The following is a 24277-nucleotide window of genomic DNA, read 5'->3' as shown; positions in this document are numbered from 1 at the left end:
CAGGAAACGGCAACAGTCTTGTAAACAAGAGCTTGGGCCAGTTGCCTTGCAGGGCGTGTGGGGAGGGGCAGTGGGAGCAGAGGTACGTGGGGTTGTGGCGGCCTTGAAGGCTGGCTTGTGAGCGAGCAGGCTGTGACCCTGAGCAGACCCTGGAGCTGCGGGCGCGAGGTAGATGTGTGTCTTCAGGGAGCAGTGGCTTGGTGAGGCGGGCGGGGAGGCATGGCGTGCTGTCGGGAATCCTGGACGCTGATGACTGACTGCATCAGGGGCAGGGGATCCTCAAAGACTCCCAGGTTTCTTTGGGTGGGGCTGGGGGAGAATAGGAAGAAGAGGGTTAGCAAGATCTCGAGTTTGGCTGTGATGGGTTTGGGGTGCCTGTGAGGCCACTGAGGAGAGGAGTGGAGTGGGCGCTTGGACATAGGGGGCTAAAGACAGGTGTGTGAACCTTGAGCATCGGGGAGAGGGGAGGGCTGGGGCAGACCACCAAAATAGACTGAAGAGCAGCCAGCCCAAGGGCCCCCCAGGAGCCACTGCGGTGCCCACCCAGGGGCATGTGGGAGGAGGGAGAACTCAGCTGTCGGATGCCTCAGTGGCTTGGGGGTTGTGGACGGGACAGCGAGGTGAGAAACTTGGAGGTGAGTGGAAGCAACACTCAGAACCGTGGAGGGGAGGTGGGAGAGGGCAGTGGCTCAGAGTGAGGACGGAGGAACGGATTGGGGTTTATTTATTTATTTTAATTTTATTTTTTTGCGGTATGCGGGCCTCTCACCGTTGCGGCCTCTCCCGCTGCGGAGCACAGGCTCGGGACGCGCAGGCCCAGCAGCCATGGCTCACGGGCCCAGGCGCTCCACGGCATGCAGGATCTTCCCGGACCGGGGCACGAACCCGTGTCCCCTGCATTGGCAGGCGGACTCACAACCACTGCGCCACCAGGGAAGCCCCGGGGGGGTTATTTTTTAAGATGGCAGAAATGCAGACTGAAGGGGCTGAAGGGATGGGAGGGGGGACTGATGGAGTGAGGTGGGGTTGCCCGAAGCCAACCCCAGCCTAACTGGGGAGAGGGGTTGAGTAGGTTTTGGTGGGGGACTGAGGTATTCGGTTTTTATCTGATGGCGTATGACTTCTTTGTGAAGTGGGAGGCACCATGGCAGGCCTGGGTGGGCCCAGGGCAGCTGGAGCCTGAGGGCACATGGGTCTTGTCTGCTTCTCATCTGCTCCTGCTCTAGGTGTAAGAAAGGAAAGCCCCCGGTTCCTTTTGGGGAAACATCCCTACTCAGCCTGTGGTGTGTGCAGCTGACTGCACTCCGTGGGGTTGAGGCATGGGAACCGCCAGCCTGGCCAATCAAACAGGCTCTGACCGCCGTGAGTACGTAGGCAGTGTCATGACCCCAGTGGGCAACACACCTGAGCCCTGGGACTTTAGGTGGGACCCTTGGGAAAGGGTTTTGACAAGATCGCCGCTGGCTTCCGCGTGGCTCTGGTGGCAGCAGGGAACCCTCTCAGGAGTCCAGGTGAGGATGACAGTGGCCACACTGGGGTAGCAAGGCTGGCGGAATGGAGGCTGGTGGGTGCTGAAAGCTGCTTCCCACCCCAAAGGGTGATTTTGACTGAGCACAGGGCCAGCACAGCAGTGCCCGGAGGCTCAGAGGCACCATCTTCTGGTAACATCTGATAACCTGGACCCTGATGCCTGTATACCTTGGACTTCCTAGTCACGTGAGCCAATAAAAAAATTTTTCTCCCTAGAAGCCAGCTGGCTTTCTGTTACTTGTAACTAAGAGAGCTCTGGCTGGCAAGGACTGTGCATGGGAGGTGCTTCCTGTTGGCCCCGGAGAGGGAGCAAGCGGTTTTCTCCAGCAGCAAGTTGGGCACAGTCCCAGGGAGGGTGAGCTTCTGGGGTCCACGGAGCCGAAGGCCTGCCAAGCCATGCAAGGCACGTGGGTGGGAGACAAAGAGACCCTGGGAGCCCGTTGCTGGGATCTGTCCAAAAGGTGAGATTTTGCACGGAGAGGGTGGGCGATGGCTGGGGAAGGCGAGGAGGCAAGGGTGCAGGGAGCAGCCTCCCTTCATCCAGGAGGTGCAGGTGGGAGTGAGACGCCCAGGAGCCGCTGCCCTGGGTCTCTGCATCCTCAGCCTGTTGACTCAGTCTTGACAGGGTGCTTATGAGTAGAACCTCATTAGTCCCGGATTCAGATCCTGGCTTCTCCACTTATTAACCTTGAACGAGTTCTCAGCTTCTCTGTCTCAGTTCTCTCATCTGTAAAACGGGGCCTAGTTATTACCTGTGTTAGTTATATGTACTAAACTCTATGTACGAGTTATACCTATTAGTTAGGGTAAAGGGTTAATGTAACAAACTCAATATGTGTAGGTTGAAATACAATAGAAATGTATTTCTTGCCCACGTAAGGTTCATAACGGGTTTTCTCTGCTCAGTGGGCCGTGCTTCTCCAAGAGGGACTTCTGGGCCCAGGCTCCTTCCATCTTGTGGCCCCACCACCCTCAACTCATGGCTTTCAAAGTCACTGCGGAACGGGGAGTCTCAGCCTGCGGAGGTTTTCCTGGGCCAGGGCTGGAAGTGGTCCCATTGCCTCTGTTTACTTTCCCACTGGACCTGTCACAGGGTCCCACCCGAGGGAGGCTGGGGAAGGTGGTCTAGCCAACCTGGGTGACCAGCCAGCTTCTGCCGCAGGACCTCATGGGCCATTGGGAAGGGCCTGACCCAGCCTTTGACGAGTGTTAGGAGTGTGGCCTCCTGAGGCAGAGGGCAGGGGCCCCAGGGAGACAGTGCTTCTGGCGGGGCCTGGCCTCTGGGTGCCTCCTGGGAATGGGAAAAGATGGCTCTGCCCTGCCCTCTGGGTACCACTGGGCACAGGGAGGGGCAGCCTCTCAGTACCCCATCTGCAGAGCTCTTCCTGGGAACCAGATGATTGTCATTCTTTATTGTCTGTCCACTGGGGAGCCTTGAGCCTGAATGCCTCAGCCCGGCATCAACTGTGCCCCAGGGTGTAAGTGTGACCAGTGTGTGAAAGAGGGAGCAGCTGTGACCTTCATGTGAAGAGTACAGACCCACCCCTCCCTGCCAAGTGGAAAGCCCCCCCTCCACAGCCCATTTAAGGATCCATTCAACAAACGTTTATTAAGCACCCAACATCATCACCCAGCAGGGAAATGAGTTGCCAGCCACCCACCAGAAGACAGAAACTAAGAAGTCTGGGAATTCCCTGGTGCTCCAATGGTTAGGATTCCACGCTCTCACTGCTGCGGGCCCGGGTTCAATCCCTGGGTGGGGAACAAAAGTAAATAAATTAGATAAATAAACAAAAAGCTCTTTTATTAAATAAATAAAATCTGATACCACCTATGCTAGGGTAGAGGTGGCGACACCAGAACTCACACTGCTGGGGTGAATGGCAGTGGGTGCAACCACCTTAGAAAACGGTTTGGAGGGAAAAAAAGAAGGGACTTTCCTGGTGGCGTGGTGGATAAGACTTCACACTCCCAATGCAGGGGGCCCCGGGTTCGATCCCTGGTCAGGGAACTAGATCCCACATGCATGCCGCAACTAAGAGTTTGCATGCCACAACTAAGGAGCCCTCCTGCCGCAATTAAGACCCTACGCAACCAAATGAATAAATTAAAAAAAAAAGAAGAAAGAGAACGCTTTTGCAGATTCTCATCGAGTCTATCAACATACGCTTCCGTGTGACACGGCGATGCCACTCCTAGGCATACGGCCACCAAAAGACACGTACAAGAATGTTCATAGCCCCCAACTGGAAACAATCCAAATCCGATCAACAAGAGCATGAATAAATAAATGATAGGATAATATATAATAAAACAGAAACACAAAAGAACAAACCACTGTGACACGCAGTATCAGGACGAATCTTATAGACGTTATGTTGTGCAAAAGAAACCTAACAAAAGAGTGAGTGCACGCTATGACATAATTCATTTAAATAAAGTTCAGGGACAGGTGAAACTAACCGATGGTGATGGAAGTCAGTATAACGATTACCTTGGGCTGGGGGCTGATGGGGGTTGTCACTGGGAAGCCTTCTGGAAATGTTCCATAGCTTGAACTGGGTGATGGTTATATATAAAAATATACTAAGCTGCACACTTAACGATACACACACCTTTATGATACAACATAAAAACTTTATTTTATCTACATGTCCATTGAGAACCTACTGCACACCAGATACTATTCCAGGTAGTGGTGATTACACGAAGAAAGCGTTTCTTGGAGTTCGTTTCTGATGGAGAGAGACAGACAATAAAGAAGATAAATAGTATGTCAGATGGCGATAACGTGTACTGGGGAAAAGGAAGCATAATAAAGGAGTGGGGAATCCCAGGCAGGACAGGACGGGTGGCCCCAGCCATTCTATGCAGCGTTCAGGGGAGACTGATAAGGTGAGATTTCAGTAGAAAGCCCTATTAAGTGAGGAGTGTGCAGGCCACAGGCTATCGGTGGGGAAAGAGCAGAGGGGACAGTGAGAGCAAAGGCCAGGATTGAGATTTGATCCGCTCAGCTTTCCCTGTGGTCTCCCCCAGCTCCCACGTCCTCATCCACCACCCGGGACCCAGATTCAGGAGGCACCAGCCCTGTACTCAGCCCACCTTGGCTAAGGGGTGTCCTTCTGGCATTGACGGCCCCTCAGGGTCCCAGAAGCTTCGTGGAGGGAGAGAAGGTAGTGGTGTGGGCTCCTCCCCGACACCTGCCCCCCCCCCTGGGGCTGGCACACCTGGAGTCCCCAGGGGCTGGAGGAGGAGGTGAGGGGGAAGGAGGGAGAGATAAGGGGTGGGAGTGACCTCACCCACCACCCACTGGCCTGGTGGACTGATCTGCAGCGCTGTGTATCTGAGTGCAGCACGACCCAGTGTTGTATCTGAGTCCACTCTCTCGGAGAGGTGTTCCCATCACCTCCCATTTTACAGAGGAGGAGACTGAGGCTCAGGAAGTGGGACGAGTGCCCCGAGTTTGCTCATTGGCACAGAGATGGGCAGGGGCTTGTACACTGGCCTGCCTAGGGGTCCAGTGTGGGGAGTGTGGGGAGGTGGAGTTCTGAGGTCCCCCCATTCCTTCTTGGGTGTGGTAAGCTTGTCTCCAGGACGTGGATGGGACCAAGTTCCCACTCTTCTAGGCTATAGGAACTGCGGCAAGGGAGTGACACCTGTGATCCAGGTGCTCCACCAGGGTCCTGGTCCCTCCTCTCCTTGGCAGAGTGTTTGGTGAGAGTGGCAGGTAGCTCTGGACTCTCTCAGGGGGTTCCTTGTAGCTGGGGAGTGGGGCAGGACCTGGGCGACACTCACCTCCCATCACCAGAGTGAGCTTTCTTTATTCTGAAATCATGTCCTTCCTATTTTGTGTGCTTGTGTGTATTCAAATGTTATTTTTAGAAATGGAATAAGCGCTAAGATTTCTGCACCCACCCCAGTAATCAGAAAGCTACAAAGGAAAACACAGGATCTCACATGAGACCCGTCAGATTGGCAAGAACAGAAAGTCAGATAAGGGAATTCCCTGGCGGTCCAGTGGTTAGGACTCCACGCTTCCAATGCCGGGGCCAATCCCTGGTCGGCGAACTAAGATCCCACAAGCGCCAAAAAAAAAAAAAAAGGAAGAAAGATAAAACTGATGGCTGGTGGGGAGGTGGGTACACAGAAGTCAGGTGCTTCTGGCGTGTTTGAAAGGTCAGTATGATGGCTAAGTGACTTCCGGAAGTTCCACTCGTGGGTAAAACCTCTCCCAAAGAGAAAAACATGCCCTAGGCATGGTTAGAAGTGGTGAAGTATTACAGGCTGCCAAGCTGTCTGTCACTGGGGTGCTGCATGGCAGGTAGCAATGTGGACAAAGCTTCAACATATCAGAAAAACAGAAAAATGTAGAACAAGATCTATAGCACAGCAGTTTTTATGGAAAGTCAAAACACAGACAAGCACAGCAATGCCGTATATTTCTGCCATTTATTCTGTGACCTTGGGCCAGTGACTTAAGCTCTCTGTGCTTCAGTTTCCTCATCTGTAAAGTGGCGACAATAATAGCACCTCTTGGGCTTCCCTGGTAGTGCAGTGGTTAAGGATCTGCCTGCCAAGGTAGAGGACACGGGTTCGAGCCCTGGTCGAAGATCCCACATGCTGCGGAGCAACTAAGCCCGTGGGCCACAACTGCTGAGCCTGTGCCCTAGAGCCCGTGAGCCACAGCTACTGAGCCCGCATGCCACAACTACTGAAGCCCACGCACCTAGAACCGGTGCTCTGCAACAAGAGAAGCCACTGCATTGAGAAGCCCCTACTCGCTGCAACTAAAGAAAGCCCGCGTGCAGCAACAAAGACCCAACTCAGCCAAAAATAAAATAAATAAATTTATATATAAAAGAAAATAATAGCACCTCTTTCAGGGACGTATGATGAATAAATGAGACGTGACATATAAAGTGCTTAGCACAGTGCCTAGCACATGGTAAGCACTCAATAAATGGTGCCTGTAATTGACACAGATGGAAATCAATGCCTGGAAGGCAGACTGGAAGGACATGCTCTAGACGCACAAGAGTGGGGCGCTGTGGGGAGCAAGAATGGGATTGGGGATGGGCTGAAAGGGAAAGTCCATTTTATTTAATTAATGTATTTATTTTGGCCACGCCTCACGGCTTGCAGGATCTTAGTTCGCCGACCAGGGGTCGAACCTGTGTCCCATGCAGTGGAAGTGCGGAGTCCTAACCACTGGACCACCAAGGAATTCCCAAGCAAAGTCCATTTTAAAGGAAGGCTTTTCAGGACCCTGGTGGTGCCTGAAGTGCTCAAACCAAAGAGATGAACAGCTAAGTCTATGCACGCCATGTTTAAAGCAAACCCAAAAAATATTGTCAATTGTCATCTTCAGAATGGGCCAAACGAATTGATCCTCCTAGACAGTGTCCTATAAGGACAAGTAAACAGTGGCCCTGCAGTGCTCTTGGGGTCATAGGTATTTCCTTCCTTCACTCACTCGACAAATATTTCCTGAGCACCTACTCTGTGCTAGGCACTGCTCTGGGCTCTGGCGAGAAGAGCACAAAAGAAAGAGGTCAACCTGCTCCGATGAACAAATGCACAAACAACCAATTGGGTGGGGGGCGCCAGTGAGGCCGGTGTGCGGAAGCAGCAGCCGGCAGGTATGCGGGGACCCTGGCCATTGGAGTCCTCACCCTTCCTTGTTCCTGTGAGGGGCTGGGGTGCTGCCCTTTTTTCCAGCCACTGATTCTCTCCCACCCCTGCCCTGTGCCCAGGGCTGGTTTCACTTTCCCCTTCCCCTAAATTCTCTGAGTTTTGTTTCTGTCTGTGGGTTCCCCGCCCCCGCGCACCACCTTTGTCTGAAGTTACATCTGAAGTAGCAGGGAAGCCAAACAGTTTCAGGGCGGGGGACGGAGGATGAGGTAGGGGCCGGGGCCTCCATTGCTCCTCCAAAGGCCCCACTTCATCACTTACCTGGTCCCATCTCCCCGTCAGGATCCACCTCCCTACCGTATTCCAGGGAGCAGAGCCCTCACCCCACCAAGGAGTCTGGGCTCTGGGCTATACTCCTTGTATGTATTGTGGTTCTAGCACCACCCCTTACCAGGCTTGTGGCTTTGAGCAGATAACCCCACCTCTCTGTGCCTCAGTTTCCTTAGTATAAAATGGGCCTCATAAAAGCGTTGTTAACAGAGATATTTATAGAGATCTGCTGACCACCTGCTTAGTGCCAGGCTGTGCTAGGTGCTGGCCTTAGGCTGTGAGCAAACCAGTTCCTGGTCCCCGTGTACCTGACCCAGTGGAGGCGCGGAGTCCTAACCACTGGACCGCCAGGGAATTCCCTTAACCAGTTTTAAGTGAACAGTTCAGTGGCATTAAGTACTGTCACATTGTGCAATCATCACCATTCTCCATCTCCAGAATTTATTTCATCATCCCAGACTGAAACTCTATTCTCATTGAACACCAACTCCCCATTCCCCACTTCCCACAGCCCCTGGTAACCACTGTGCTACTTCCTGTCTCTATGTCATCGACTATTCTAGGCATCGTATATAAGTGGAATCATACAATATTTATCCATATGTGTCTGGTTTATTTCACTTAGCATAAAGTCTTCAAGGTTCATCCATGTTGTAGCATGTGTTAGAATTTCTTTTTAAGGTTGAATACTAGTCTATTAATGTATATACCATATTTTGTTGATTCATTCATCCATCCATGGACATTTGGGTTGTTTCCTACTTTTTTTTTTTTTTTTTGAGGTACGCGGGCCTCTCACTGTTGTGGCCTCTCCTGTTGCAGAGCACAGGCTCCGGACGCGCAGGCTCAGCAGTCATGGCTCACGGGCCCAGCCACTCCGCGGCATGTGGGATCTTCCCGGACCGGGGCACGAACCCGTGTCCCCTGCATCGGCAGGCGGACTCTCAACCACTGCGCCACCAGGGAAGCCCCTTGCTTGTCTTTTGAATATATCCTGGGCAAATAATTTTGACTAACACTGCCTGGGAGAGAGGTGAATTTAGTTCATTCACCCAACAAATATTTATTGAGCACTTTGGTTGTACCAGACCCTGACAGGGGCTGGGACACAGTAGGGGCTTCGTGGAAACTCTGATGAAGTTTCGTAGGTGATGCTGGACACAGGCAGTCTTTCTCATCGGGGGAACAACTCAAATGTCTCCACTTGTGGAAAGAAAGTTACACAGTGTACAGATCGAGGCCCCAGGAGGGAGGGATATTCGTCCATGCTGCCCACTGCCCACCTGTGAATGGCTGCAGAAAAGAAGAAATTAACACGTCCCCTCCCCGATGCTGGCCAAGCCACGCAAAGCTAATAGCCTTTTTACTTTACTTCCTCACTTGCTCCCCATCTCTGTTCTATAAAAGAAACCGGCATTCAGACCCCGATAAGATGGTTTTTTGGGCACACTAGCCCGTCATCTTCTCAGTCTGCCGGTGTTGTGAATAAAGTCACTACTCCTTGCCTCAAAGAAAAAAAACAAAACAACAACCACCTAAATCAGGGACTTCCCTGGTGGTTCAGTGGTTAAGACTTTGCCTTCCAATGCAGGGGGTGTGGGTTCGATCCCTGGTCAGGGAGCTAAGATCCCACATGCCTCGCAGCCAAAAACAAACAAACAACCCCCCCCCATAAAACAGAAGCAACATTGTAACAAACTCAATAAAGACTTAAAAAAAAATGGTCCACATTAAAAAAAATCTTAAAAAAAAAAAAAAAGGCCCTGAATCAGCCCCCATCACTTCCTCCCCTCAAAATCTTCTACTGTGAGGCTACTGTGACAATACAAGATGCGCGGGATATAATAAAGGATAATTTGTCTCCCAATGTCCCTCTAAAATTCCAAAGGAAACTTGTCTCTATGCCCTCAGATGAAGTCGTGACTTTCTGTGCCATGTTTCTCCACAGTGCTGGCCAGTTCCCACAGTGGCTCCGCAGCCTTTCTGGAAGTCTCCTGTACCCTTGATCCACTGGGCTGCCATGACTTCAGGTAGCCCATCTCAAGCTCTCCAGGCAGCTTTCTTGAAACACCTCTCCCCAGATTTGGGATTAGAAGGCAGACCCCAGCCCTAGTCCCTGAGGGGAGTGTTGGGACTCCCTTTCTAAATCAATCTCATCACAAAATTCTCCTTCCAGAATCCACCCTCCCAACCCTTTATAATCTTCAAGTAGACCGGGGGTTTCGCGTGACAAAATGGGTCTTCTAACATCCTCTCACACCTTCCATCATGCTTAGGACCAATCCCAAGACCTTGCCGTGGCCACTGGGCCACATGACCCGACTTCCGATCCCCCAGAGAATTTAAAATGCCATAATATCAAAGAATATTACAGAAACTGACCCAGCAGTGTAAAACAGCTATACTCCAATTTAAAAAAAAAGAATGTTACAAATAATTGTATGTCACCCAAAATAAAAACGTAATCAAAGTGAAGGCCTTTTCAGAAAAGTGTGAAACGCCAAAATTGGTACAAAACTATCAAAAACTTCAGTAGATCAATAACCAGTAAAGAAGATTATAATCTAAGACTCCAGTGCCAAAGGGTCCCAGTGGAGCCCACCAGACTTTCAAGGAACAGAGAGATGGTCCTTATCTTATACCAGTTGTTCCAGAAAACAGAGAATGAGAAAAGGCTGCCCACTTCCTCAGGTGACTCCCAAACCAGAAAAGAACAGTATCAGAAAAGGAAAAGTGTAGAGCATTTCGCTCTGAACACAGATGTTAAATTATGATCTAATAGCATAAAATAGAGAAGAATGCCCCACCTAGGGGTAGGGAAAGGACTTCTTAAGACATCCAGAATGCAAACCCTCATTCAAAACATTTATGGATCTGAGCACATCAAAATTAAGTATTTCGGGCTTCCCTGGTGGCGCAGTGGTTGAGAGTCCGCCTGCCGATGCAGGGGACGCGGGTTCGTGCCCCGGTCCGGGAAGATCCCACGTGCCGCGGAGCGGCTGGGCCCGTGAGCCACGGCTGCTGAGCCTGCGCATCCGGAGCCTGTGCTCCGCAACGGGAGAGGACACAGCAGTGAGAGGCCCGAGTACCGCAAAAACAACAACAACAAAAACAAACAAACAAAACAACTAAGTATTTCTGCTCCACAAAGGCCATCTGAGATAATGTTGATAGATAGCTGGTTGCAACCTAGTGAATGAAGAACTCCTGCAAGTTAATAAGAAAAAGCCAAGAAACACAATAGAGAAATGGCCATGAGCAGAAACAAGTACCCCTGAACTGAACTGAACTGAACTGGCCCAAAGGCAAAAAATTAATGAAGATGGGGTCAAAGAAGTAATCAGCACAATTCAGTTAAAATTACAATGAGATACCTTTTTTTTCATTCATTTTATATATACATATATGTATTTTTCTTTTGGCCGCACCGCGTGGCATGTGGAATCTTAGTTCCCTGACCAGGGATCGAAGCCGTGCCCCCTGCATTGGGAGCACGGAATCTTAGTCACTGGATCTCCAGGGAAGTCCCTAAAATTTATTTTTTTATTGAAGTGTAGTTGATTTACAATGTTGTGTTAATTTCTGCTGTACAGCAAAGTGACACAGTTATACACATATATACTTTAAAAAAATATTTATTTATTTATTTGGCTGCATCGGTCCTGGTTGTGGCACACGGAACCTTCGTTGCAGCATGCAGGATCTGTTGTTAGGGTGCGCGGGCTTCTCTCTAGTTGTGGCACACAGGCTCGGTTGTCCCATGGCACGTGAGATCTTAGTTCCCCCACCAGGGATTCAACCCGCATCCCCTGCATTGGAAGGCAGATTCTTAACCACTAGACCACCAGGGAAGTCCCATATATACATTCTTTCTTGTATTCTTTTCCATTATGGTTTATCCCAGGGAGATACCCTTTTATAACCATCAGGTGAGTAAAAATTCATCAGGTGAATACTGATGTTTGGTGAGGGTGTGGACCGACAGAACTCCTTATCACTTCTGCAGGCATATAAACTGGTACAACTTCTTTTTCAAGCAATCTAAAAAGAGATATACATTTGTTTCAAGATCCCACACTCTCAATCCTTGGTAAATAAGCCCCAGAAATTCTCGTGCAGATGTACAAAGAGGCGTATACGAGGACGTTGACTGCAGTGTCCTGTGTGGAAACAGAAGTTGGGGGCAACGTTGGCATCCAACCTCAGGGGAATGCATAGTAAAGCGTAATGGAAGCAAACTACAGAACTTTAGGCAACAGTCAGAAACAACAGACAGCTTCTCAAAACGTGGCGTTCAGAGAGAAGAGTAAGGAACAAAAATGAGGTCAACAGCATAATACATTTATATAAACTAAAACCACCAATGCATAAACATGATATTAGATACTTCACAGAGCCATTCCTATTTAAGTGAGATGGGAATGAAGAGCAAAGATAAAGGAGAAAAAAATGCTAAACCAAAACAAGAGATTGACCTTGTATCCATTGGTGATTCTCATACACTGTGAAATAAGGAACATAATCAACTCAGCGCCCTGTGCCCGAGGACCAGAAGAGAAATGTGCAAAGGACGCGAACAGGGAATTCACAGAGGAAGCACAAATGGCCCATAAAGATAGGAAAATATACGAATCTCACAAATAATGAAGGGAATGCAAGTTATAGCAACGAGTTCGTATTTTTTCACCTATGAGATTAACAAAGATTTTTTTTTTAATATGGAACGCTTCACAAATTTCCATGTCATCCTTGTACAGGGTCCACGCTGATCTTCTCTGTGTCGTTCCAATTTTAGTATATGTGCTGCTGAAGTGAGCACAGCAAAGATTTCTTTAAATTATACTATGTTTTGCTGGCGAGAGTGTAAACACTGTGGATTGAAATCTATATTGATTGAGCATTTGGGTACAGTGATTAAGCGTTATCAAAATTAAATTGCTGACAGCCAGCAAGTTTGCTTAAAGGAACTTATCTTGCAGAAATACCTCACGTGCAAAGGCGCATTTCCAAGGATGTCACTGCTGCAATGTCTGTCCCAGGGAAGCTAGCAGAAGCTGTGTGCGTGTCTGACAGGAGGAGATGAGTTTAGTACATCATGTCAGACATATGGTGACAACCAGTGTGAAGGCTGAGGTAGCTCTGCATGTACTGACATGGAAAGATAAGCATAATATACTATTAAGCAAAAGAAGTATGATGTCACTTTTGTTGAGAAATTACACACACACACATGCAAAATCACAAGACATTAAAAAGGTCCACGGTTTCAGGTCTGTTTTGGCATCGAAGGCCAAGCATAAGTCAACAGTGCAACGGCTCCCGTGTTCCGAAGCAGGTGCTTGTGGTGGGACCTGCAGGTAGATGGGGCAGATGGATCACACAGGACCTAGTAGGCCATGGTAAGGACTTCTTCTTTTACTCCTCAAGAGATGGGATCCCGGGAATTCCTTGGCAGTCCAGTGGTTGGGAGTCGGCGTTTCCACTGCAGGGGGCCTGGGTTCCATCCCTGGTTGAACTAAGATCCCGCAAGATGTGCGGCGCAGCCAAAAAGAGAGGGGGTGGGAATCCATTGGAGGGTTTTAAACAAAGGCAGGACAGGCTCCAGTCTTAACAGGATCACTCTGGCTGCTGAGTAGAGAACAGACTTGGGGCAAGAGCAGAAGCTGGGCGCAGGGGCTACTGCAGTGATCCGGATGAGAAGGGGTGGGGGCTTGGGGGAGCGTGCTAATGGTGGTGGAGGGGAGAAGTGGCTGGATTCTGTGTGTATTCTGAAGGCGGCACCAGCAGGGTTTGCTAGTGCTTGGGGTGTGGAGTGTGAAGGAAAGAGAGGAGTCCACAATGACACCAGAATTTTGGCGTGAGCAGCAGGAAGGATGGATGTGGCCTTGACTGAGATGGGGCAGATGGAAAGTCTGAATTTCAACATGTCAAATTAACTAATATGCTTATTCATCATCCAAGTGGAGTTGTCGAATGGGCCATTGGATACGAGTCTGGACTTTGCGGGAGAGGTCAGTCCTGAGATATGTAACCTCGGGCAGACCTGGAAGGTGATAGATGTCTTTTAAGGCCAGCAGACTGGAGGAGCTCACTTGAGGAGTGAGTGTGGCTGGAAAGGTCTGTAGACACCTCGTGAAAATATTTACCTGAGGAGCCCAGACCCGTCCTCTGCCAAGGAAGGAAGTAGCCCAGAGTTTGTCCAAAAAATCAATTCGATGGGGGTCTGGAGGGGACTTGCTCTCTGAAAATGGAGCAGCCCACACACTTGCCCTTCACCTGGGGTCCCACGGGTGACATTCAGCAGAGGGGGTGGATGCGCGGGGCTGGCGGCCCACCAGAAAGAGCAGAGTTGACCTATTTTGAATGGAAAAGATCTTTCCCTGGAGCGTTACTTAGGTTGTTCAGTGAAATGTGCTCATTGCAGAGGTGCTACTGGGATGGAGTCTGCAAGCAGACAGGGGTCCACAGCAACAAAGCTCTGAGCAAAACACGCCCGTAGGGCATCTGCTGGGATTTACTTCCACGAGCAGTCTCACCGGGGCCGCACTGTTGGCTGATTAATAACAACTCTCACCTGGCTGTTGTGACGAGCTGTGGAAATGTTCCATGATGCATGTGTGTATATATTAACTGATTTAATCCTTGCCACAGCCCTAGAAGGTAGACACTGTTATAACCAGCCCCACGTTGCCCATGAGGAAACAGAGAAGGTACGTGACACGTGGAGGGGCTGAGATCTCAACCCCCGTGCTTCCTCTGTTTTTTGGGGTTTTTTTTGGCCATGCCCTGCAGCTTGCGGGATCTTAGTTCCCCCAGCAGGGGTCAAACCCGTGCCCCTGCGGTGGAAGTGCGGAGTCCTAACCACTGGACCGTGGGGAAGTCCCTTTCCTCTGTACTCCTGACCATCGTACTCTGCTGCCTACCAATAGTCATCAGTGATTTTTAGCAGTTTTAACCAACATTTACCGAGTGTGTTGCCTTTGTGATTTCATCGAATCCTTGCAACAAACCTACGGGATGGGCCTCTGATTCCAGTTTGGCAGAGGGGAGAAGTGACTTGCCCAAGGTCACAGACCGGTGAGAGGCTAAGCCACGCTACTCCATCTCCAGGGCCTCAGCTCGGCACCAGGTCCCTATACTGCTGGTCACAGTGGTCAGCTCCCGGCATCTCACGGGGATTTACCGTGTCAAGGCTTTTTGGCGATGCTTAGAACTTTGGAATGAGAGCTGCATGTTCTTCCTCCAGAGCCTCCTCAGTGCTCTGGTTTGCCTGCTGCCTTGTTCCTGGACGTGGTATTCAACTTCCTGGCCTTTCCTGTCCTGTCAGGGCCTCGGAGGGTAAGTGGTTTGAACAAGATCTTGTTGTGAGGGTTCAGTTTGCCCCTTACATGGCCTCAGCAGGGGCTGAGGGGCAGCAAGGAGGCAGGCAGAGGGAGAGGGACACGGCAGGCGCCGTCTGCCATCTTCGTAGGGTGTGAGGACCCTTTGAGATGGAGAGTCCTGAGACCCCTTTGATAAATAGATGGTGAAACACAGGCTGAGCAAGGGCAGGGGGGAATTGTACTCGGTCAACAGGGAGTCCTGCAGAGTCAGGAGCAGAGGCAGGCCTTGGCCCTGGATCTCTGGACTCCCAGGCCTGGACTCTTTCTCAGCATCCTGCCCAACTCTCCCCTCCGGAAGGAAGTAGGACTTATATATATACCTTTCCTGGCCTGCTTTTGCCAGAGCCCTTGAGACTGGCTGAGGACTGGTTGCCATAGAGACGGTCGGACAGGGAGTTCCAAGGTTGGCAGATGTGGGGCGGGGCGGGGGATGGGACAAGACACCAACATGCTAAACGCCCACCAACAGTTGGTAAGGACCGCGTCGGGGAGACCAGGGCAAGACACACCACAGCAGGCTCCAGGGACGGTCCCATGTCTGCTCAAGCTTCTCTCAAGCATCCCCCAAGCTGAGCAGGTGAGGGGGGCTCCTTGGGGGGATAGCCAACGGCCCAGAGGCAGGTTGGCTCTCTGGGGTGGGGAGGCTAGGGCTGAGGGAAGCCCTTGAGAAGCCACGAGACTGGAGCTGAGGCCCAGGTGAGAGTCAGGGAGGCCCCAGGCGGGCAGGGACTACAGGGAGGCCTGCAGGATGTCGGATGAAGAAAAGGATGATGCCCAGGGATGACTCCCAGGCTTCTGATGGAGCAACTTCTGCAACACTGCGGGAGGATCAGGATTTCGGGAAAGACAATGCGTTTTTCCCACTTTGGCTTAGTAAGTCCAGGGCCCTGTGGGGCATTCAGAAGAGCTATCCGGAGCCCAGAGGCAGTACAGTGCAATGGTGACAAATCTGGGCTCTGGAGACAGACTCAACACACTCAGGTCCTGGCTCCACTTACCGGCTGTGTGACCTTAGCCAAGTGATTTCACCTCTCTGAGCCCCAGTGTTCTCATCTGCATGACAGGGGTGATAGCGAATATCTACCTCATGGATCCTTGGGAAGGTTAAACGAGTTAATACTTGAAAGTCCTGAGCACCCAGTAGATGCTCAGTAAATAGCAGTTGTTGCTATTTTAATATTAATAATTCAGGTCATGATCAGTCAGTTTCAGTGGTAACAAGGGCCCAGAGGGGCCAGCCTGACAGAAAAGAATGGTCCTGGGACTTCCCTGGCGGTCCAGTGGTTAAGACTCCGAGCTTCCACTGCATGGGGTGTGGGTTCGATCCCTGGTCAGGGAACTAAGATCCCACATGCCGTGTGGCACAGCCATAAAACAAACAAACAAAAGAACAGGAGGGTCCCCTGGGGGAGCTACTCAGAGCTGGGCCTCCTCTCCTGTCTTTGCCCAGGGGAGTCTTGGGAGCAGTGATGGTGTAATTCAGGGCCAGCAGCAGAGGTCTGTGAGCGCAGGGCAGATGGCAAAGAAGGACCGGAGGCCCAGGGACCGGAACAAGAAGGGGCAAGGCTCTGCTGAGGCTGAGGAGTAAGCAGCTGCGGAGGGGCCGGGGGGCTGCTGGGTGCCAGGCCCCAGTTGGGGCCAGCGCACAGACCCTGACCCCTGCGCCTTGCCCTCTCCCTCCTCAGTCTGGTCCCCTCTCCTCCTCGGAAACCCTCCTTCCCCTTCCAGTGGGTCTGGGAGAGCTTCACCACAGATGGCCGGGCTCCGCTTCAGCCGGGCTCCGCCTCGGCCCCTGGCCACCAAGCCCTGCCCTTGCCCCCAGCGGTCCATCGGCACAAGTCCAGGCGCAAGTCCACGGCCAACAACCCAGAGGCCCGTGGCTCCTGCTGGAAGACAGAGGCGCCAGATCCGGAGAGGAGACAGCAGCTCAGGGCCTGTAGATGCATTCCCATCCCTCCTGGCAAAGCGGGGGGCCAAGAGCCGGAGCTGCCTGGGAAGAGCTCAGGATCGGGGCCGGAGGCCGAGCCAGAAGACCTGGGCGCTGAGGTGGCCGAGAGGGCTCTGAGCCCCGGGGAACCGCCCCAGCTCCCCAGAAGGGGGTCGATCTTGGAGGAGGAGCCATTTGCAGAGGCCACAGACGAGGCCGAGGAGGGGGAGCACAGGGTCCCCCAGAGAAGGAGGGCTAGTTCTCCAAGAAAGGGGCGGAATTCTGGCGAGGAGGCCTGGGACGAGAGTGAACTGCGGAGCCAGGGGAGTGGCTCTGGCTCCAACAACCTCCGAGGACCACAGAGGAGGAGGCCAAGGGCCAGGGAGCTGGAGGGGCCGAGGAACCTGGAGAAGCTGCAGAGGCAGCTGCAGCAGGACTTGGACTGTGGTGAGCGTGGGACTCAAGGCCCGGGTTCCCCCACGAAGCCGCACAGTGCGGAGAGGGGCTGGAGCCAGCCACCTGGCTGGGCTGGGCTGGGCTGCGCTCCAGGTGCGGGGAGGGATTGCCCAAGGGGCCAGGAGAGACGGTAGTGCCTGATTTGTCCCTCTGTGCACAGATCCCGAAAAGCTGCCCTGGGAGCCATCGCGGGCTGCTGTTCAGGCCTCCCGCTGGAACAGGAAGGCCCATGCCTTGGGAGCTGATGAGACTTGCCTGTTTGCACACTTCCCTAACCGCACCTTCCACAAACGACAGGAGGCCACCAGGTGAGGTGGAGACGAAGAAGGGTGGGAGCAAAGCACAGGGACTAGAGAAGGAGCTAGTTCTTCAGGAGACAGTCATTCATCCTCTCATTCATTCCTTTATTTATCCATTCACCAGTCTTTCTGATCATCCAACCATCTGTCCATCCATCCACCATCCACCATCCATCCATCCATCCATCCACCATCCATGCATACATCTGTCTGCTTGGCCAACTGTTTATTGACACAAGCCAGTTTTCATTCACTTCCCATCTTCTATCCATTCATTAATTTATTAGCTAAGTGATTAATGCGACATATATCAGGTATCTGCTCATGGGTCCTCAGGATATAAAGGTAAAAAGACTTGGTTTCAGCCCTAAGAAGCTCAAGGTCGGCTGGAAAAGGAGACAGATGGGCAAAACAGCGACAATGGCAGAAGAGTTAGATCATTACTATACTTAGGGCTTGAACGAGAGACAGTGGGAGCAGAGGGGAAGACAGATGGGGGCTGTTGACAGTGTCTAGGTGAGGGTTGATGAGGGCTTGGACCGGGTGGCCATGTGAGTAAAGAGAGGGGGATTTATTTAAAAGATATTTGGAGGCTGGCTCAGTGGGCCTTGGTGACAAGTTAGAAGTGGTAGGCGAGAACCCATTCAGCATCCTGATAGCACCCTTCAAGTCTTATCCTGTTTTCCTTCCTTGAGACCTTTCCATGCTTCCCAGTGCCCTTAGGACAAAGCCCAGATTCCTTGGTAAGGTGTTGGGCTGTCTGTCCATCCCTTTGTACAGATTGAGGGCTCCTCCACGGACAGTGTCAGTTCTTTTTTTTTTTTAATATTTATTTTATTTATTTATTATGTTTTTGGCTGCATTGGGTCTCAGTTGCGGCATGTGGGATCTTCTGTTGTGGCGCGTGGGCTGCTCTCTAGTTGTGGTGTGAGGGTTTTCTCTCTCTAGCTGTGGCGTGCTGGCTCCAGAGAGTGTGGGCTCTGTAGTTTGTGGCACGCAGGCTCTCTAGTTGAGGCGCCTGGGCTCAGTAGTTGTGGCACGCGGGCTTAGTTGCCCCGCAGCATGTGGGATCTTAGTTCCCCAACCAGGGATCTAACCCGCGTCCCCTGCATTGGAAGGCAGATTCTTTATCACTGGACCACCAGGGAAGTCCTGGTGCCAGATCTTTTTGATCACAGCCCCTGTCTGGCACCCTAAAAGGACCTGGCACATAGTTGGTGCTCAATAAACATGTGCTGAGTGTATGTCTGCCTATCTGTCCATCTTTCTATCTGACCATGATTCAGTTGTGCATGAACTCATCAATACTGAGTTTCTGTCTGTGTCAGGCACTGTGCTAGGTGCTGGCACTGTGCTAGGTGCTGGGGATACATTGGTGGTGCAGAGGACAGACAAAGGATCCTGCTCTCATGAGGCTCACATTCTACTTGGGAAGGAGGATAATTGATAAAGAAATGAACAGAATGTATAGCTAGAGATAGAAAGTCCCTGGGAGGTAGATGGGGTGCTGAGGTCTCATTTTCTCTGACCTTTGAGCAAAGACCTGATTGACCAGAGGAACTGACCATCACATCTGGGGGAAGAATGTTCCAGGTGGATCTAGGTGCTGTCTACTCAACCGTCCACACCATCCATCCATCCTTTCATCCTTTCATCCACCCACTGATCACCATTTGTTTCTTTTTCCCATCCATTCATCCGTCTGTCCCTCAAACCCGTAGGCATTACCCTAGCTCCTACCAGATATAGGGGTCAGAGAGAAGAAAAGATCTGGGCCCTCCCCTCAAGGAGAGCTGCTTTGCAAGGGGAAGTTGGCGATACAGGTGAGGTCATGGGTGTGTGTGCTGAGCTCCACAAGGCTAAGGACTGTCCGAGTTGGGGTACACCCCTGGCTGGAGTAGGCAGGAAGCTTCCAGGAAGCGTAGGGAAAGACCTTGAGCTAGGCCTGAGGGCTGAACCCCCAGAGTCAGGCTGCATCCTGTCCAACTTCCACAACAAACCCCATTCCCCAGGCCCCTGGATCTCTGGGCTGCAGCAGTCCCTCCCTCCAGGCCCCCATACGCCCCTACCTGCCCCTGGCCCTCCATGAGGCTCCTGGTTCCCTGCAGACTTCTCCCACCCCTCTTCCTTTCCTCTCCCCACCCAAGAAACCGGCTGCAGGCCTGGGAGCAGCAGCAGCAGGAGAAGCGGCAGCAGGCCGAGCTGCGGCGGGCCCGGGAGCAGCGGCTACAGCAGCGGCTGGCTCAGTGCCTGGCAGCCTACATACCCAGAGGGAGCCGGGGGCCGGGGGCCGCCCAGCGCAAGCTGGAGGAGCTAAGGTAGGCCGGAGCTGCGGGGGGCCTGGAGGGGAGAGGGCAGGGAGGCGGTGCTGGGTGTCAGACCAAAGGACCAAGGGGAACCTGCCCTCACCTTCCCACGGGCTGAGCTTCCAGGGCCAGCCTCCCCACCAGGTGGGCAGGTCGGGCCGCTTTACAGATGAAGACACTGAGGCCTGGGAGGAGAAGGGGCTGGGCCAGGATCACCTTGTTAATAATAACAATTCCTGCAGCTGTCGAAGGCTGAAGTTTAAAATGTTCTTCTTGCATTATCACACTTTCAAATCTTGTTTTCTGATTTCAAATGCCAGGCGTGCTTACTATAAAAATTCAAATATTACAGAAATAGTTCATGGAGAATGTGAATAGTGCCTGTGATCTGGCTCCTGGAAACAGCCATTGTTCGTGGTCAGGGGAAGAGTCATCTGTTTCATTTTCTTCCTATATTTTGATCATAAAAAAGCAAATTCATATTTAAAAGCAAATCTTTCTTAGACTCATGAGAGGAGAGTGAAGTAGGTGTCATCAGCACTCCCATAATTTTACAGATGAGGAAAGTCAGGCTTCAAGAGCTTAAATAATTTGTCAAAGGTCACAATAGAGGGGCAAAGCTGGGATTCCAACCCAGGCAGCCATTCATCTGCCCTGCTATGCTGCCTCGGAGAGCTCAAATGCCCAATCTGCAGATAGAGTGCACCAGGATCTTCCCCCCAAAGCCCAAGCTAGGGAAGGAGATAACTCAAGTAAATATGATGACCGATGCCCTTGACACTGCGGACCTACGGGGTGCAGCTGGCACCCAGGCAGCCCTTTCATCCACGGAGAAGCGCTAGGGCAAGGTGAGTTGGGCGCTGCTGAGAGACTACAGGGTTCCTGCCCTGCGATGGGGCCCCTGAGGACTCAGGGGGGCTCTGATCACCTACTCTTTGAGGCTCAGCCTCATCACTCCCAACTTTACAGATGAGGAAACCAAGACTCGAGAGGTCGCGTGTACTTTAAAGGAATCCTTGGCCAGTGATCGGGGAGATGCCTTCTCCCTGCCGGACCTCAAGTTCATTGTTTCTTCACATGGCAGGAAGTGGAAGGCCAGACTCCAGTGGCAGATGTCAGTGAGAGGAGCGTTCCAAACGCACTCCTTTCATTTTCGACTTGGGAGAGGATATTTCCCACGGGGTGTCTCAGCCCTTCCAGCGCATGAACTTTGCTCTGAGCTTCATGGGAGACTCTGCCCTTCCCGGGAGGGTGGGCACAAAAGATATCTCCCTGTGGTAGGGAAGCTCCGTACTTTACTTTTATTCTGAGACAGGGCTGACATCCACTGACATCACTTCCTTTCTCGCTTAGAGCTCCAAGACATGGGCTTCCTCTCAGTTCTAACAGAAATAGCATCAAGAACCAAGCAGGAAAAATGTACACAACCTCACGGGCAAGACCGAGACTGAATGCAGCTCATGCTTCCCCCACTCCCCACCCCTTGTAACTGCTGTAAACTCCCCTCTTGAACAGTGAAGACTTCTCTTTGCAGTGACTTCTGCTCCTGGCCATGGTTTTCAAGTCCACCTTTTTCTCGAACGGAGGAAGTTTCCTTCTCTGGCACATAGCCAAGGGGCCTGGCCCAGCAAGCCAGTGTTTTCCACAGGGCTCAGCATACTTGCCGGAAGTCCCAGCATGAGTTTTGGAGTCTTGTGTGCCTCTCCCCTCCCGTTCTGTCTGTGGGTGCTGCCACCACGCCCTTCGGCCTCTCTCGTGTGCTCTTCAGAAGGATGCCCGGTCCCGTGTGTGGTGTAGCCAGAGGGCCCCTCACTGCCAGGATGCACGGCTTGCGAGCAGACAGATTTCCGACAAGCGCACAGACTGGGTTTTTGTAAATGGGATTGTGCTTCTCCAGTGGAACCTAGATCTTTCTGGGATGTGTTCTTTCATTTGCAGTACATTTCTTTAGTTCCTCTGTCCCATTTTCTAAACTATCGGCTTATAAGATCCACAGAGAATGCTGGCAAGCTTGTCCCATTCGGGCTATAGCACAGAGAAGAAAACTGAACCCAGAGCCCAGACTGGGATTTTGCCCAAAGTCACAGCCAACAGTCACAGCATCTCCTCACAGGCAGAGTGTGAGAGGGTGCAGGGGTGGATGCAGAGAGGGGAGGGCTGTGCATGCAGATGTCCAGTTGCTCAGAAGTCAGTGCTGGCCCCTCTCCCTTGGTGACGGCTAGGAGGAGGGGCGAGCCTGGCACCGCCTGCAGACCTGGGTTCAGCGCTCAGTCCCTCACTTCCCAGCTGTGCAACCTTGGACAAATCCCTTGACCCTCCTGAGCCTCAGGCGTGTCATGGGTAAAATGGGACAGATGATTCCCGCCCCACTGACCTCAGGAGAAATCCAGGGCAAGGATGGAAATCAAATGGTTTTGTAAAGCTAAGGGCAGGAGGACAGAAACCGAAAGTTCTTAATGAGGACAAGTGGGCTCAGGAGGGGGCCGGCTCGTGTCCACAGTTAGCCGCCCAGAGGCCCGTCTCCCCGCAGGCGCCAGGAGCGACAGCGCTTTGCTGAGTACCAGGCAGAGTTGCAAGGTATCCAGCAGCGGGTGCAGGCCCGGCCCTACCTGTTCCAGCAGGCCATGCAGGTGAGGCTAGCACCTGGGCAAGCATGTGGCTCCCCAAGACCAGAGCTTCTCACTGGCCGAGTGGGTGGAGAGATGAGGTGGGCGTGGGCCCCCTTAGCGGGACCCCTGGGCTGCTGCCCATCTGGAAGCCCTGGGACCCCCTCGGTAAGCAGAGGCTCACTGTGTCCTCAGCAGCCCAGGTGAGAGAGGAACCCCGCTTCTCTCTCCTCAGGCCAATGCCCGGCTCACTGTGACCCGGCGCTTCTCCCAGGTGCTGTCGGCACTGGGACTGGACGAGGAGCGGCTGCTGGCTGAGGCAGGAAAGGGGGATACGGAGGGCACCCCCAGGAAACCCAGGTGAGGCCCAGCTGTGGGGAGGAAGGGCATGGTCACCAGCACTCTGCGCTGCAGGGCCTCATCCACCTGTCACCCTGCCCTGGGGAAAGGCCGAGGGGACTCCTTGAGCAGCCACATGGATCTACCGTGAATTCAGTCCTGCCCCGTCCACCCCCTGGCCTGGAGGACTCTGTCTAGCTTTCGCAGTCAGCAGGGCCTTCCCCAGGCGCTGTCCTCCATGTCACCCAAGGAAGGCGGGGCCAGGGTTATTTTCCCCACTTCCGATGAGGAAACTAAGGACCCCAGGGGTAGGGTCTTGCCCAAGGACACAGGAATGAATAAGCAGCAGAGCCTGTCTGGGAACCTGCAGCCACCTGAGTGGCCACACATCAAGCCCCCACTGTGGGCTGGTGCCACGCTGGTCACTCCACCTACCCTTATGCTTTAGAACAACTTGGTGCAGAGCAGGGGTTATGAGGCTTGAGGAGGGGAAGTCACTTGCTCAGGGTCACACAGCATAGGAGCCAGATTTGAATCCACAACATCTGTGATGATGGCCTTTCCCCTTCTACAGCCCAGGTCTCCTTGGTTATGGGAGTGGGGAGCTGCACAGCCCAATGGCCTCTATCTGTGTCTTTATCTTTAAGGAGCCACAGGTCAGTGGGAGTGAGAATGGAGCACTCTTCTCAAGAGTCCCCCAAAGAAAGAACCCACTGGCAGCCAGCCTGACAAGCACTCCGCCCCAAGCCCAGACCGAGAGTCCAGTCCCTGAGATAAAAATTAAATGCTTTGTGGAATATACACTGTGGGATTCCTGGTGGTAGTGGAAAGAGGCTGCAGGTTGGGAGTAGGTGGTGGCAGGTGGGGTATGCAGCGCTCTTGGCTGGTTCCCAGGACGAGGAACTCTGGCTGTTCTGGCTGCCCCCTCCCAGCACACACGGCTCTGCCTCTGCCCTGAGGACTGAGTGGGGCATCTCCAAGAGCGAGAGCTGCAACCCCTAAAACTGCTGGGTGCTGGAATTCAAGAGTGAATAGGACACAATAGCTTCCGCCTTTGGGAACTCCCAGTCCTGTTGGGGAGGGGGGCGGACCATTAAAGGGGCGCACGGTGTAACAAACGGGCCGCCAGAACGAGCAACTGTGAGGCGGGGGTGTCAGGAGGGATTGTGTGGTCTGAGCTTTTACATTTAAGCAACTTCAGGTTAGAGCCCCTCTCCTCAAGGGGGAAAAAAAAAACCTCAAACACACGGACGTGCCAAACTTTACATTCAATTTCAGGGGACTCAGACACGCAGAAGTTCATCTCGACCTCCGTAGCAGTCACAGGGCGCAGGTTAAAAAATCCGATCCAAGGAACGGGGGAAGGCAGCGTTTGCAGACAGTACTAGTTGTAGGGATTGGGAGGAGGCTGGAATGTGGAGCTGGGGGGGTCTCAGGAGAACACGCTCGTCGTTGAACACCTGATGGAGCC

General features: G+C 52.5%; 1 protein-coding gene and 1 non-coding gene across 2 annotated transcripts; one reads left to right on the top strand and one right to left on the bottom strand.

Annotated features, from left to right (window-relative positions):
- Positions 1-12203: 12203 nt before the first annotated feature.
- LOC137231396 (U6 spliceosomal RNA) lies at positions 12204-12310 on the bottom strand. Its single transcript, XR_010946518.1, has one exon. It is a non-coding gene; the product is annotated as a U6 spliceosomal RNA (small nuclear RNA).
- A 3266-nt stretch (positions 12311-15576) lies between these two features.
- On the top strand, positions 15577-24228 carry TSGA10IP (testis specific 10 interacting protein). The gene is given in 8 exon segments (XM_067748273.1): positions 15577-16457; positions 16559-17247; positions 17417-17564; positions 19703-19873; positions 22392-22491; positions 22703-22827; positions 23454-23499; positions 23501-24228. Coding segments are annotated over 8 exon segments (1590 nt in total). The 5' UTR covers positions 15577-16224; the 3' UTR covers positions 23579-24228.
- Positions 24229-24277: the final 49 nt, after the last annotated feature.

The sequence above is a fragment of the Pseudorca crassidens genome, chromosome 9 (assembly GCF_039906515.1).
Source record: "Pseudorca crassidens isolate mPseCra1 chromosome 9, mPseCra1.hap1, whole genome shotgun sequence".
NCBI classification, from domain to species: Eukaryota; Metazoa; Chordata; class Mammalia; order Artiodactyla; family Delphinidae; genus Pseudorca; species Pseudorca crassidens.
This window is presented reverse-complemented; position numbering and strand designations above follow the sequence as displayed.